General features: G+C 48.3%; 2 protein-coding genes across 2 annotated transcripts; one reads left to right on the forward strand and one right to left on the reverse strand.

Moving 5' to 3' along the window:
• Window positions 1-4,429: 4,429 nt before the first annotated feature.
• LOC147525801 (olfactory receptor 14A16-like) lies at window positions 4,430-5,386 on the reverse strand. The gene has a single exon (XM_086630992.1). It carries the CDS (start codon window positions 5,384-5,386, stop codon window positions 4,430-4,432), a length of 957 nt encoding a protein of 318 aa, XP_086487118.1.
• Window positions 5,387-10,063: 4,677 nt separating this feature from the next.
• On the forward strand, window positions 10,064-11,769 carry LOC104382564 (olfactory receptor 6T1-like). Its single transcript, XM_086630991.1, has 2 exons — window positions 10,064-10,578; window positions 11,667-11,769. The coding sequence occupies exons 1-2, from the start codon at window positions 10,064-10,066 to the stop codon at window positions 11,767-11,769; spliced, it is 618 nt and encodes a 205-aa protein (XP_086487117.1).
• The last annotated feature ends 4,399 nt before the right edge of the window (window positions 11,770-16,168 follow it).

Consider the following 16,168-nt stretch of genomic DNA (forward strand, 5'->3'; position numbering starts at 1 on the left):
AGCCACTTTCCCAGCCTTGTGCCTCCTGCTGGCCCATGAGATCCTGAGGCACCACTGACCTCACCATAGCATTCCCACCCATCTCCCCCCTGTGGCCTATGACCTGATCAGCTGCAGGTAACCTCACGTTCCTGTTCCAACACCATGTGACTGTTCTGGGACCTCAGGATCCCCCTCCTGCCCCCAGGAGCCAAACTGCTTCCGTCAGGGTTACGAAATGGCTGAAGGTGAAAGGATCAGAGCGTGGGAAAGAAATGTTTTGGGGGTTAAGTGTTCAGGTTAAGCTTTAGGGATTAGAGCTCCCTTTTCATGGTTAGGGACTTGGCAAAGGTTTCTAGGGTTGATTTGGTGTTTGCTGAGAGCTTCTGGTGAGTGTGAGGGTATGGGCTGGGTTTGTGGATTTGGGCTTTGTTTCGGGCTGGGGTGAGGGCTGGGGTTAAGGCCAATATTTTAATGTCGAGTGTGTGGGCAGGGGATTAGAGTGATCAACAGGGTAAGAGCACAGGGAAAGGGTGATGTGTTTGGCTTTGGCTTAGTGGTGGATTTTGAGCTGAGGGATCAGAGTAGTGGATTCCTTTCAGGGTGAGGGGTCGCATGTAGGGGTAGGGTTAGGAATTAAGGTTACTGGTTAGAAATAGTGTAAAGGCCTGACATGAATGTTTCCACAGTCAGTGTCGCAGTGACACCAAAATTAACTGAATGGGTTTTATCTCTTCCAAATCTTTCATCTCTGTTGGCCAAACCCCTCTTCCCTCCCCCAAATCTGCCATGTCCCTTGTCCCAGCTATCCCTGACCTTTCCAAATCTTTCATCTTGTTGGGGGTCATATTCTAATGACTTTCCAGACATCCGAGTACCTGTCTCCCTACTGCTGGCCAGTACGCAGTGGCTTCATTCAGCATCCAAGGGGACACAAGATGCTGCTGTGCTGGAGAGGTCTCTGCTCAGCCACCCCAGCAGTGCTGGAGGCAGGCGATGCCCTAAACCACCCCTGAGGTGCTCTGCCTGCCGACCAGCAGAAGCCCTCCCTTCAGAAGGGCTTTCTTATGTCCTGGGACACATTTCCCACACGGGTGCTTCAGCTCCCCCAGGGCATCCTGGAGGCAGTGGCCATAGATTTCTAGGTTGGAAAAGACCTTAGAGATCACCGAGTCCAACCGTCCCTAATCCCCCATTAAACCATATCCCTAAGTAGTTCATCCACCCTATTCTTAAACACATCCAGGGATGGGGACTCAACCACCTCCCTGGGCAGCCTATTCCAGTGGCTGACAACCCTTTCAGAGAAGAAATACTTCCTAACATCCAACCTGAATCTCCCCTGACTAAGCTTATACCCATTTCCTCTTGTTCTATCACCCAACACTAATGTAAAGAGCCCTTCCCCCACCTCCCCACCATCCCTTCTCAAGTATTTGTAGGCCGTAATCAGGTCTCCCCTCAGCCTCCTCTTCTCCAGGCTAAACAGCCCCAACTCCCTTAGCCACTCCCCATAAGTTTTATTTTCCAGCCCCTTGACCAGTTTAGTCGCCCTTCTTTGGACTCACTCCAGGAGCTCAATATCTCTCTTAAAGCGAGGGGCCCAAAACTGGACACAATATTCCAGGTGCGGCCTCACCAGTGCCGAGTACAGGGGCAGGATCACTTCCCTGCTCCTGCTGCTCACACTATTCTTGATACACGTCAGTATCCCATTGGCCTTTTTGGCCACCTGGGCACACTGCTGGCTCATATCAAGCTGGTAGTCAACCAACACCCCCAGGTCCTTCTCCACCAGGCAGCTCTCCAGCCACTCCTCCCCGAGCCTATAGCGGTGCTTGGGGTTTTTATACCCCAAGTGAAGGACTCTGCACTTGGCCTTATTAAAGCTCATGCCATTGGCCTCAGCCCAACGATCCAGTCTGTTCAAATCCCTCTGAAGGACCTCCTTACCCTCAAGCAGATCGACACAGCCTCCCAGCTTGGTGTCGTCCGCAAATTTACTGAGGGCACATTGAATCCCCTCACCCAGGTCATTGATAAAGATGTTAAACAGAACCGGACCCAGCACTGAGCCCTGGGGAACCCCACTGGTGACTGGCCTCCTGCCGGATTTAGCCCCCATCTCTGTGTGCATAATGGAATTGAGCTCTGAATGTAGATTTTAGGAAAAACATGAAACCTCTGCAGAAAAGAACTCTTTATAATAGCTGAAAAAGTCTTCCTTTCCAGCATTGCTGACGTTTTAATGAATTTTCGTTATTTTTCCAAACTTTCTTTTTTTTTAACAGTGCCAAGTTTATGTACTGGCACGCTGATGATGCTCTCCCTCACTATGTGAGTACTTTTATGCAGTCACTTATCAAACAAATTTTTCTTACTAATGGTTCAAATGGGGCAACATTGCTCAGAGGAACTACGGCATTTCTATTGGCACATTTAAGATGCTTCTGCTTCTGTGCCTTTTCTCTTTCCTCTTCCTATTCTATCTTCAATGAGCTCTTCAAGGGAAAGTTTTTTTCCACTGTAGAATAACTCATGTTGGTAGAGTCCTGAATCTTGTCTTCTCCAACCCTCCTGCTCAACGCGGGGTGACCTAGATGAGGTATCTCAAAAGCTCCCCTAAGCCTGGCCTCATCCACAAAGGAGCTGAAGGTGAGTCCAACCTGTTCTACAGGGAGCTAAGAAAGATGATGAACAGTGCTATCCCAAGTGTATAGAAGAATGCCGAAAGTGACTGGCTGCCAGGAAGACTCCGTATCGCTGGGCCTAATTTTCCAGCATGAATCTCACTCACATCATCACCTACTTCTTTGGTCCAGATATGACCAATGTTGCCCTAAGGTGTCCCTGGGAGACTGTGTCTAAGGCCTTGCAAAAGTCCAAGCATGCAACATTGCCTACTCTCCCCTGCCATACACATTTGGCAATCTTTCCCTCTTCCTTCAAGTGGCTGGAGATGGCTGCAGGAGGACTTACCCCATCACCTTCCAAGGAACTCAGGTGAAGCTAACCAGCCTGTAATTCTCCCAAGTCTCTTTCTTGCCCTTCCTGATGATTGGTTGGATATTTGCCTTTTCATAAGACCTTGGAACCTCCTTGATTGCTCTGGCTTTTCCGAGGTGTTTGAGAGCGGTCTCATGATAATGCCAGCCAGTTCCGCCTACATCACTCTGTCCCTTTCTGCACCCAAAACCTTCTCCATATCACATACTTCCAGAGGTATGCCTGGGAAACAGCCCACACTTACCTGTGTCCTATGAGCTTGTTCAGAAGAGAATTAGAGGTGATTTCTTCCTGCAGGCCCACAACTCCGATGTGCAGCTCACGGCTTTTCTAAGCATTTTTCTGACTGTCCCCCTCCCTGAAAAATCTTTCTGTTCCACAGGCTGTAGATGAGCATATTGAGCAGGGACATGAGGATCGTGTAGAAAGAGAAACCTTTCACCTTTGTGAAATGATCCAAGGAGGGATGTTCTGGGCATCACGCAGACAAGGATGAGGTTGTCATAGAAAACAGTAACACCAGTGAGGTGAGAGGAGCAGCTGGAGAACACCTTCTGTCTGCCTGTGCTGGGTGGGAGAGCTGCCCCAGGGTGGCAGTTCTGATGCACACACCAGATGCCCGTGTGAACAGGAAGCGGACAACAAGGTCTAAAAAGCAGGTTATTTGCTGGTCTGTGATGATGGCTCTGGGGCAGTATCTGGGGGATGTCCAGCCCACATGGGAATAGACCAGACCCTACTCTGTAGGTCCTTCATGTCTCTTCCTAGGACACTGCTGTGTGCCCCCACCCTGCACATTCACCAACTTTAGAGGTTCACCAGTGTTTTCTCTCCTGGGCATTCTCCTGGGTGTGTTCTTGAGAGAGACTTTGGAAGAAGACCTAAGCCTTCAGGCACTGCCCTGAGGACATCCCCTGATATGATGAAAAAGCTGTTATGGAGGCCAGCTCTGTCACAGAAGTGCCTATTTCCTTTTTAGTGTATGCGGTCACTGGGCAGTAACAATGCAGGACTCTGACCAAGGTGCCAGAGAACTCACACTTAAAATCAAACCCAACGGCTCAGAAAAAGAGTATAGAAGAGGAAAGAGAACAGCTCTGGAAGCCCAAGCGCTCCCTGGCAAGACTGCCATGCCAGGGCTCTCTTCCCCTCCACCTCTACAAACAGGAGCTGTCCCTGCAGCTCTGAAAAGATCTTGGAGGAAGCATCGCAAAAAAAAACCACAAAACAAAAAAAACAAACCCAAACAGTCACTGCAAGGCCCTTTATCTTGTTTAATCACACAGAGCGCACAGCTCTTCATTTGCACAGCCACTCGGTCAGGGAAGGAAAGCAGAGAGTGAATGAGAAAGGGGATGACAACATCGCTGCAAGTGAAAAACCACCAATAACAACAAAAATTACAGATGATGGGTTGGGCCTGCAACAAGTTTTATTGCAACTGCTATGCAGAAGAAAATGGGTGGTTTATTGCTTCCAAATACCATCCAGTCATCAGTTTGCTCAGGGCATCCTTGAGCTCCTGGTTCCTCATGCTGTAGATGAGGGGGTTCACTGCTGGAGGCACCACCGAGTACAGAACTGACACCACCAGATTCAGTGATGGGGAGGAGATAGAAGAGGGCTTCAGGTAGGCAAACATGGCTGTGCTGACAAACAGGGACACCACGGCCAGATGAGGGAGACACGTGGAAAAGGCTTTGTGGCATCCCTGCTCAGAGGGGATCCTCAGCACAGCCCTGAAGATCTGCACATAGGACACCACAATGAACACAAAACACCCAAATGCTAAACAGGCACTAACCACAATCAGCCCAACTTCCCTGAGGTAGGAGTGTGAGCAGGAGAGCTTGAGGATCTGGGGGATTTCACAGAAGAACTGGTCCAGGGCATTGCCGTGGCAGAGGGGCAGTGAAAACGTATTGGCCGTGTGCAGCACAGCATGGAGAAACCCAGTGGCCCAGGCAGCTGCTGCCATGTGGACACAAGCTCTGCTGCCCAGGAGGGTCCTGTAGTGCAGGGGTTTGCAGATGGCAATGTAGCGGTCATAGGCCATGATGGTGAGAAGAAAATACTCAGCTGTGATAAAGAACATAAAGAACAAGAGCTGTGCAGCACATCCTGAGTAGGAGATGTCTCTGGTGTCCCAGAGGGAATTGGCCATGGCTTTGGGGACAGAGGTGGAGATGCAGCCCAGGTCAAGGAGGGAGAGGCTGAGGAGGAAGAAGTACATGGGGGTGTGGAGGTGGTGGTCACAGGCTATGGTGGTGATGATGAGTCCATTTCCCAGGAGAGCAGCCAGGTAGATGGCCAGGAAGAGCCAGAAGTGCAAGAGCTGCAGCTCCCGTGTGTCTGCGAATGCCAGGAGGAGGAACTCAGTGATGGAGCTGCCGTTGGACATTTGTTCACTCTGGACATGGGGGCCTGTTGAAAGAGAAGAGGACATTGACAATTTAGGGCAGATTTCTTTGAGCCAGTCCTGTGCTGTTTCTTAAAAAAATTCCTCAAAATTACTTTTCTTTCTTTGAGGAAACTTCCTTCACCTCCTTTCAGTGAGCTCAGCCTTGTCCTGCTGAGTGAGGGCACTTTCTTGGCAGGGGCGGAAATCCTCATCTTTCACATTGCTCTCAGCCTGAACACTGGTGAGCCCTGAGGGACACAAGGTCTCCCTGTGCCCTACTGCAGAGCCAGGAGAGCTGCTCTGCTCACGAGTGACCTGCTGGTCACCGTACAAGTGCCCTGTGCTTGCACCTCTCTATTCAAGGCTGATCTTGGCTCAGTAGACTCCAGTTTCAAATTCATTTCTCCAAACTGTTCTCTCTTTCCTCGTGCAACTGAGCAGAGTGATGCAGAGGGGTGACCTGGCTCTCTGTGCCTGGAGCTGTCCCTGCCGGGGCTGTTTCTCTGTCTCCAGGTCTCCTCCCTGTCAGTGCTCACAGACCCCATCCCACCCTCCGTGTGCTCAGCTCTGCCCTGCAGACCCCTCCTGGCAGCCGGGCACTGCCCAGGGGCATCGCTGGGTGGGCAGGTCCTAAGGAGTAGGTCAGAGAAGCACTGATGCTGCAGGCAGAGGTGATGCTGGTGCTGTCTGTAGGTAGAGGAGTTGGGGAAGACACTTATGAGGCTTCTGGCAGATCTGCTCATCCCTCACTGTCAGGAGTCTCAGGGACTTACTCAAACTTGTCAGCATCTTTCCCCTCTCCCTTGGAAGAAAGCTGAAATCACAGACCCTGGAAAGTTCTCAATGTTTAAGGTAGCCCCTGCCTTGACATTGCTCTGGAAACGCTGCCTCTGCCATTGTCCTGGGGCTGACCTGGAGCTGTGAGCAGCCCTGACCCACACAGCACCCTTTTGACAGCAGAAGGACCCTCTCCTGCCATGAGTTGATCCTTCCAACCACAGCTTCTCCCCACAGCGCCGTGGGGAGCTCCCCGGGCAGCTGAGTGCCGACCCTGGCAGGCAGCAGAGTCCCTGCCCCAGCACACAGCCCCTGGGGTGCAGGGACCCTGCTGGGAAGGACAGCTCTGGGCACCCCTGGCTGCACACCCACCTTCGCACCCTGCACCCATCACTGGGAGAAGGCAGCCATCATGCCCTGTCCCTCTGACGGTGCAGCAGGGCAGCCCTGCTCTGGAGCGTGTCCTCCTCCTCCATAGAAGAGAGAGATCCCACAGGCTGTGGGTTGTTCCAGCTTCACACGATCCCTCCCCGAACTGCAGCTGCCCTGCCCCGCACCCAGAGACTCACTGTGTCACGGGCTGTGAACATTTCTCCTCTTCTGAGCTCCCAGCACCCTCCCACCCCGTCTGCCTTTAACCCCTCCGTGCCTCCCCCCTCTCCCCTGGGTGCCTGCAGGCAGTGCCCCCAGCCCTGCTCCTGGGCACAGCTGTCTCTCTGCAGCGCTGCCCGCTTGCCAGGAGCTCCCTCCATCCCAGGAGCCCGGCCCAGCTCAGCAGCACAGGACCAGCCCAGCACATTTCAATGACCCCTCTGGTGGGTTTGGTGCTGACTCCAGGACCCTGAGACAATCAGAGGGAGTTTCAGACGCCTCTCAGGAAGTCCAAGTCAGAGGCAAACTCCAAAGTTTCTTGCAGAGTTAATGGGTCCCCCTGAGGACCATCACTGGCAAAGCCTCCCCAGGTGCTGGTTACAGCAGAAAACTGGAGGCAGACATGACAGGTAGGCAAAGGCAAGGAAAAGGTGGAACAGATCCTGAGGAAATCTGGATGTGTCACCTTGAGCCAAAGGGCCAAGTCGTGACCCCCAGCCCCTGGGAAGGGAGATCCTGTCCCTCACACGGTGCTCAGGGCCCTTCCTGGGGCACTGTGATGTGGGGATGTGCAATGTCAAGGGCAGGGCTATGGGACGACACCTCCCAGGTTCTTGGGTGGGGAAGGGGAGGCAATGAGACCCGGGTGCTGTAAGGACAAGGGGCTTCCTCAGAGGCACCAGTGGCAGAGACAGCCAAGGGGAGAGAGATCTCATCTCTGCTGGGAGCTTCTCAGGCTTTCTTCGTCCCTCTACCATCTCCACCACAGGCTGTCCCACGGTGTCCCACACCTGCAACTCTTTCTCTGCAGGCTGTAGACATCCGCCCTGCTAATACACCTTGCTCTCACTTAAGCATCTTCCTTCCTGTACTGGTATCTCTCCATCTTCCCTGACTGTTCCTGGAAACACAGAGCCTTGGGCTGATCCAGTCTCCCTCTGAGTGACTTGTTACAACACAGCACTGTCTTTCCAGTGACATTTCTTCTTCCTCATGTCTAGTCTGGGTCTCCCTAGCTGTCCATTGTGTCATTATTTCTTTCTCATGCTGTTTCTTACTACAGAGAAAATCTTCCTCACCACCCTTCAGGTACGCTCAGGCTACTCCTATACTGCCTGAAGCCTCCACACCGCTGAGCCAAAGAACTCCGGGTTCCTCAGCCATCCCACGCAGATCATGTGCGCTAGGTCCTGAACCCCACTTCGGCACATCTCCACTCCACACTCTCTTGTTCATCAGTACTTCTCTGAAATGAGGACCCAGACACTGGGACACACCCATTTGTGTGGGGACACACCAGGGCTGAGCTGAGGGTAAAGATAACTCAGGTTGTTTAGATGTCCCACGCTTCTCCTAATGCAGCCCCATATACACCTGCTCTTGTTCATAATGTCCTTACTCTACTGACTCGTAGGACGTCCCTAGCAGTGCCCCAGGCCCTCCTCTTTAGAGTCACTGCTCCACCAGACAGGTCGCAGCCTGTCCTGATGCATGGGGTTTTTCTCCCCCTGCCCCCCATCTCCCACCAATGCTGGGCTGGCCACTTCTTGTAAAAGTGGGGGTGATTTCCATTGGCCAAATCCCAGAGTTTCTCCAGGTCCCCATGGACTGAAGCACCATTTGCTCAGCTTTTCATGTTTCCATGCATTTGGCTCCTCTTGATTGGGGTGTCTGTCACAAGAGAAGGGCATGAGGAATTGCAAGGCACTACAAACACCCCCTGCTGGAGAAACTGTGGGTCTTGGGGTTCTGGTACTGACAAAGCCATAGGTCTGGACCCAGAGGGGAAGTTGCCCTTTATGGGAGAGAGCAGCAGGAAGCCATGAAGCTCTGCCTGGGGATGGACAATGACTCAACTGAGAGCTGAAGGGCCAGCAGGAGAGGGCAGAACAAGGTGGGCAATGCTGTGGTGGGTGCGTGTCTGCTATGGACCCCACTGATCAGGAAGAGGAAGTAGATGAGGCCTCTTCAGACAACTGGAAGAAGCCTCATGTTTGCAGGCCCTGGTCGTCATGGCAGACCTAAACTATCTCAGCATGTGCTGAAGGGGCAATACAGTGACGTTCCAGCCATCCAGGAGGGGTTTGGAGCTCATTGGTGACGTCTTCCTTACAAGGGTGACGGAGGAGCCAGTGAGGTGAAGCGCCCTGTGGGGCATCGTACTTACAGACAAGGAAGAGCTGGGCAGGGGTGTGACGGTCAGGGATGAGACAGTAAAGTTGAGGCTCCTGAAAGAAGCAAATCCAGAGGTTTTTCCTTTGGTTTATACACGTTGTCTGTGTTGCTTTTTTAATTTTTTATTTTTCCCTCTGACAGCCAGAATGTTCTATCAAAACTGTTTTTCAGGAGGGAATTTGTCAGTGACTGAGGAGGAATCTGTTTAGAAAACTTTCTGTTCTACCTGGCACAGTGCAAGCGTGGAGGGAAAGACAGTCCTGAAAACGGGAGAGCTTTAAACACAGGATGTTTGTCTTTTCCCTCTTTGGCTCTGGTTTTGAGTGAAAACCAAACCTTTCCCAGGGAGAAAAACTTCCCTCTTCTCAAACTGTCCCTTTGCCTTCACTTCCCACACGTCTCCTCACTTATCACCATCCTCAAGCCGCTTTCTATCTGTTTCTCTCCTAATCAAAAGGTGAAAGCCACTTTGCTGAGGTGATTTCCAAGAGAACGCCTCACTGCAAGATCTCTTTGAATTAACTAGAGGAAGAATGGATGAGAAAAAGCCCATTTTTTCTCCATTGACTGTAAAGAGACTCTTGGGTGAAGAGCTCAAACACAACAACTTCCATATTGTTTATCGTGGATTCCTACAATAATCCTATCGTGGATTCCTAACCCCCACCCTGAGTTTGCTCTTAGTGCATGAAATGATGTCTCTTTGCTCTGGGATGATTCTCCTCTTCTCTGTTTTCCTTCCAGCCTTTGCCTGAATGTCCCCATGAATCTCTTTTCTCATCCTTCTACATTCTTTCATTGTGTCTCATCTTCTTTAAACCTCCTGAAGCACTGTTTCCTCCACTGACCATCGGCCCTCCCTTATTGGAGATCAGAAGTAGAAATGTTGAACCACATGACTGTCACAGAGTTCCTTCCCTTGGGCTTCTTCTCCCTCCACCACTGGGAGCACCTCATGGCAATCACTCCCCTGGCTTTGTACCTGCTGATCTTAGGGGAACACCTGCTGATCATTTCCCTCGTTCTTGCTGAAAGAGATCTCTACAGGTCCATGTACATTTCCTCTGTAACCTCTCCTGTTTGGAGATCTTCTTCACTACATCCTTCACACCCAAAGCCATAGGAAACTTGCTGATGGTCAGCAAAGCCATTTCCTACCCAGAATGCTCAACTCAGGGCTACTTCTACTCCCTTCTGGGCTACATCGACTTTTTTCTTCTGGCTGTCACGTCCCATGACCATTACGTGGCCATCTGCCACCATCTTCAGTACCTCATGCTCATGAACGGTCAGCTTTGCCTTCGGCTACTGTTGGGCTTGTGGACTGTGGGCTTCCTGGCCACCGTTGTCTCCACAGTCTTGGTTGCCAGGATGCCCTTCTGCAGTGTCAATCGATTTGACCGCTTTTTCTGTGACAGCGTGCTTTTGATCAAGTTGTCCTGGGCAGAAACACAGATTGTTCAGCTGATCACCTTCATGCCTTTGTCCATCATCCTCCTGGACACAGTGAACGTGACAGCAATGGCCTACCTTTACATCATTAACACCATACTTAGCTTGTCCTCCATTTCCACACAGCAAAAGACATTCTCTACATGCTCTTCTCACTTTATCATTGTCATCTTGGGCTATGGCAGCTGCATCTTCCTGTATGTCCATCCTGCGAGTCACCACATCTCCTATAAGAAGGTGGTGGCTTTTCTCAATACAGTGGTCAGTTCTTTGATGAGTCCATTTATTTTCAGCCCAAGGAACCAGCTGATGGAAGATGCTCTCAAGGCAGGCTTGAAGAGAAGGGTGATCATTTGGACAAGTGAAAGACTCTTGCTCAGTGGGGGCCACCCTCTGAAGACATGAGGTTTACAACTGTCCCTTAAGTTTTCTGCAAAATTGGGTGAAGAGCTCAAACACAACAACTTCATATTGTTTATCATGGATTGAAACATTGATGGACAGAAACATCTCCTCTTCTTCAATCCATGTCACAGTGTTGCCACTCTGTAATATTCCTGGATTAGTTTCACTCATGGTTTGCAAGAAAAACACGCTGCTTCGGAAAGAGAACCAAAATCAGAATGTGCTCATTCCTGTAAGCGAAAATACAGTATTTTCGTTCAGCGTGAGAAATTTTTTGTATTTGATCTGAGAGACTTTTCTTGCATTGTTTAAATAACTCTCCTCCCGAGTCCCGCCTCTACCCCGACCGCCCACCGCCCCCCGAGAGCCCCGCCGAGAGCTCCACCCAGCGGAGGAACCTTTGCCCGCCCCGAGTTCTTTGGGAGAACAACAGAAAAAGGAACTATTTGAAGAAGTCTTGCAGCAAGTTATGGACAAATTATCGGAATTAACAACGACAGGTGCCGACGAGAAGAAAAATCTCCACAATACACCTAATCCTTTTGCTACGCCGTTATCGCTGCCAGTGCCGACTGCCCCACCACCCTTTGCGCCACCGGATGAACAAGAGAGAAGCAAAAGATGGAAGGGAGTTATTCGTGAAGCCTTAATCGAAGGAAATTTTCTACCGTCTGCCTTTCCCATTATCACAGACCACGGGGGAAATAGAAAATGGGAACCTTTTGACTGGAAAATTTTAGAAAAGGCGCGTTCTGCGGTATCGCAATATGGGCTTCAATCCAGTTATACTCAACAACTGTTGCAATTTATTTTCACAGCAGATGTGCTGATACCACGTGGTTCTCAACAAGTTGCTAATATCCTTTTGTCCCCTTCTCAGCAGCTTTTGTTCTCCAGGGCCTGACAACAACTATGTGACCGTGAAGCTGCACGACCTCGGCAGCAGGGAGATCTTCTATATGGTGTTCAAGCACAAATGCTGATGGGTCAAGGTCCTTTTTCAAATACGGCATTACAGCAAGGGTTTCTGGGAGAAGTATTGCAGTTGTCACAACAATTAGCCTATCAAGCAATGATTTCAATTAGAGAACCTGGAAAAGTATATTCCTTTGCAAATACTAAACAAGGCCCCCCAGGAAAGTTTTCCTTCCTTTATTGATCATTTACATCAGGCTGTTCGAAGTCATCCTGATTTGGACGAGACAATGAAGGAACAAGTCTTTAAAATGTTTGCCTTTGAGAATGCCAATGATAAAGCAAAAAGGGTCTTGAGCACATTGCCTAGAGATGCCCAAGTGACAGATATGTTAGAAGTTATGGAACGCACCGCCAGTCCTGCATCTTTAGTTGCTGCTGCGGTATATGGTGCTGTTCATCCTCTATTAGAAGAAAAAGGGGGAGGAGCTAAGCAAAAGAAATGCTTTAATTGTGGGAAATCAGGCCATTACAGAACTCAGTGTAAACAGCCACAACAACAGCAGCAATATAGTAGCAAGAAATGATGCAAAAATTGCAAAATGGATAATCATAATACCTACAAGTGCCAGACGCAGGGAAACTGGAAACTGAGCGCGCCAGCCCCGCGCGTGATGATAGTAAATCAGGGAGCAACACCAGTGTCAAGTCAGGAATTTGTTCCCTCCGTGCCGCCATCACAGGAAGTGCCGGAGTGGATGTGGAAACCGCAGTAGATTCAACACTTGTATCTGACAAAGTAGTAGTAATAGATACAAACGTAAAAGGACCATTAGGTGAAAGGTTATCAGCCTTATTAATTGGTCGCTCATCTACATCACGTCAAGGTATTTTTGTATTACCAGGAGTTATTGATGCAGACTACACAGGGATTATTAAGGTCATGGTATATAAATTAACTCCACCTGTTTTTATTCCAAAGGGCAGTAAAATTGCTCAACTAGTGCCTTTCCGTGCCTGTGTGCCTTCATCTGATGATGTTGAACGAGGAGAAGGAGGATTTGGCTCCACTGGTCAACCAGAAGTATACTTTGCTTTGGATCTAAAAAGGACGAAACCTGAAATGATGGTAACAATGTTGGGGCCAGATGGTGTTAGAATAACGAGAAAAATGTTAATTGATTCAGGTGCTGATGTCACAATCATAGCTGCACACAATTGGCCACCTAGTTGGCCGACCCTCAATTCACAGCTGGGAGTATTTGGCATTGGGGGAACTCAATCCACCAGAATTAGCCAAAATGTGATTTCATTTATTTTTCCAGATGGGGTGCAAGTATCTACTAAACCATATGTCATGAACACATCAATCACGTTGGTTGGTAGAGACTTGTTGAGCCAAATGAAAGCACAAATCATGACCCAGCCTTTTTAGCTGCGGCCACTGGGGAGCAGCCTATCCTCAAAATACATTGGAAAACAAACAATCCAGTGTGGATTGATCAGTGGCGGCTCTCTCAAGCAAAGCTGCTCAAAGTACAGGAACTAGTATACGAACAATTGTGTGCAGGCCATATTGTGCCATCAATAAGTCCTTGGAACACTCCAATTTTCACATTACCAAAAAAGAACGGAAAGTGGAGATTGTTGCATGATCTGCGAGGAGTTAGTGCAATAATGGAGGACATGGGAAGCTTACAACCAGGTTTACCGTCCCCATCAGTGATTCCAGAAAAGTGGAAGTTGTTAGTAATTGACTTAAAAGATTGTTTTTTCACAATACCATTACATCCAGATGATGCGGAACGTTTTGCATTTACAGTACCTTCTATAAATAGAGCCGAGCTGGCGAAAAGATATCATTGGGTTGTGTTGCCACAAGGCATGAAAAATTCTCCTACAATATGCCAGATGTTCGTTGCATGGGCCTTAGAACCGATTCGTAAAAAAATACCCATAGTACTTAATATATCACTATATGGATGATATATTGATTGCTGGGGAAGAACTTGATGCAAAAACGCTTATATCTGAACTTACTACACAACTGGAAGGAAAGAGACTGAAAATTGCTCCAGAGAAAGTTCAAGAAAAGACACCGTGGTATTATCTGGGATGGATTATCACAGAATCCCAGATAAGACCACAAAAGGTCGAGCTGAAAACAAACATTAAAACATTGTCAGGTGTGCAAAAGTTGGTCGGTGATATTCAGTGGCTGCGCAATATTTGTGGAATCACAAATGATGACCTAAGTCCTCTAATTCAGTTATTGGGGACAAGCAACCATGCAAATGAATCCAGAGAAATTGGACCATCCCAAAAAATAGCTTTGCAAACAATTTCAGCAAAATTAACTTCTCAGTATGGATCAAGGTTCATCAAAGATGAACCGATAACATTAATGGTTGTCAATTCTAATCAAAACAAGAAGTATCCATTTGCTCTTTTTATGCAATGGGACAAATCAAAAAGATCCTTTATCAATTCTAGAATGGGTTTTCCTACCCATGCAGACACACAAAACCGTCACAACAAGAATGGAATTGCTTGCCCTTCTGACAATGAAAGGACGGACACGTCTATTAGAAATAGCAGGGAAAGATCCTGAAATAATAGTATTGCCAATTGCATCTGTCTGGCTTGAATGGAGTTTATGACATTCATTAGAATTACAAACAGCACTATGTGGATTTTCGGGTCAATTAAGTAATCAGTTCCCTGCTCATAAGATGTTAACATTTTTAACTGACCAAGATTTCGTTTCAACTCCACAACTGTTGGAGGTTCCGGTGGAAGGACTTACGATATTCACTGATGCAGGACGGAAATCAAAAAAGGCTGTGAGTACGTGGCAATCTTCAACAGGTACCTGGGAGGAACATGTCATCAAAGGAGGCCCGAAGGACTCGTTACAGACTCTTGAACTGCAAGCAGTGGTATGGACATTTTCAAACTGGACTCAGCAACCTATCAATATTGTTTCAGATTCGTTATATGTGGTAGGTATAGTATGTCGGTTGGAACGGGCTATGCTAAAGGCAATATCTAACCCAGTTTTAGGCAAGTTATTAAGTCAGCTGTTACATTTACTAAATATGCGCTCTGTTCCTTACTTTATTACGCATATACGTAGTCATTTAATTCAACAAGGCTTAGCAATTGGCAATAACCGTGCTGATCAATTAGTAGCACCTGCATGGACGAGACCACCTATAGATGCTTTCCAACAAGCTTGTATGTCTTATGACTTTTTCCACCAATCAGCCAAGGTGCTCCAGAGACAATTTCATATCCCCTTAGCGGATGCACAAGGCATAGTAAAGTCCTGTGCTTCCTGTCAGAAACTAGGTTTTGGTCTCGGTCAAGGTGTCAATCCACGAGGACTACATGCACTCCAACTGTGGCAAACGGATGTTACTCATGTAACGGAGTTTGGACGTTGGAAATACGTGCATGTCTGTATAGACACTTATTCTATGGCAATTTGGGCTACTGCACAAACTGGAGAGACCACACGACATGTCGAACGACATTTATATGCTTGCTTTGCAGTTTTAGGGGTTCCACGTGAAATTAAGACAGATAACGGACCCGCTTATGCTTCGCTTTGCTTTGCTCGTTTTTGCAATCTTTGGGGTATCACTCACCGCACTGGGATACCACATTCCCCCACTGGTCAAGCCATTGTTGAGCGCTCCCACCACACGTTAAAAAACATGTTAAAACAAAAAGGGGAACTCAGGGTTGGCTGCCCAGTGATCGATTAATGAAAGCGTTGTACGTCCTGACCTTTTTATGGCTGGCAGGAAACTGTGAAGAGCCGCCTATGACAGTACACAGTAAAGGAATGGGCTTGTTCTGGAAAGAAAAAACGCAAGACCTAGTACTCTATAAAGATTTAAAAACAGGGAAGTGGGAAGGACCAGTAGAATTAAAAGTAACAGGCAGAGGATATATGTGTTTACTTACAGGAAACGGACCACTGTGGGTTCTGGCGAAGTGGGTAAAACCATATATACCTGAAGAAAACTAGAATGTGGCTTCTTCCCACAGATACATACTGGTTACTGACAAGAAATGGTTCAAAAGACTCAGAAGAATATGTAAACTGTTTTTATGTTTCTTGTTGCTTGGTGTATTGCAGGTGTGGGGGTTGCTTGTATGCTTAATAATTTGTCTGTTACACTTGCTCACGAAAATGATTGAACAGGTTGTAAAACAAGTCTGGATTGTTCAAAAACAAGAAGGGGGATGTGTGGAAGGATACCTGAGACATGTGAACAATCCAGCCTTTCCTGGGAGCACGTGCCTGGATGAAGAAAGGGAATTTGACGCCATGATGACATTGCTTCCGGGATGCAACCAATCATACTCAGGGGTGGGCTATTGTTTGTATTGTAACCAATCATAGATTGCCAAGTCTCATTTAGAAAGCTATAAAGCACGCTGAGTGTATGCAAATAA

Source organism: Tauraco erythrolophus, unplaced genomic scaffold (genome assembly GCF_009769465.1).
Source record: "Tauraco erythrolophus isolate bTauEry1 unplaced genomic scaffold, bTauEry1.pri scaffold_65_arrow_ctg1, whole genome shotgun sequence".
Classification (NCBI taxonomy): domain Eukaryota; kingdom Metazoa; phylum Chordata; class Aves; order Musophagiformes; family Musophagidae; genus Tauraco; species Tauraco erythrolophus.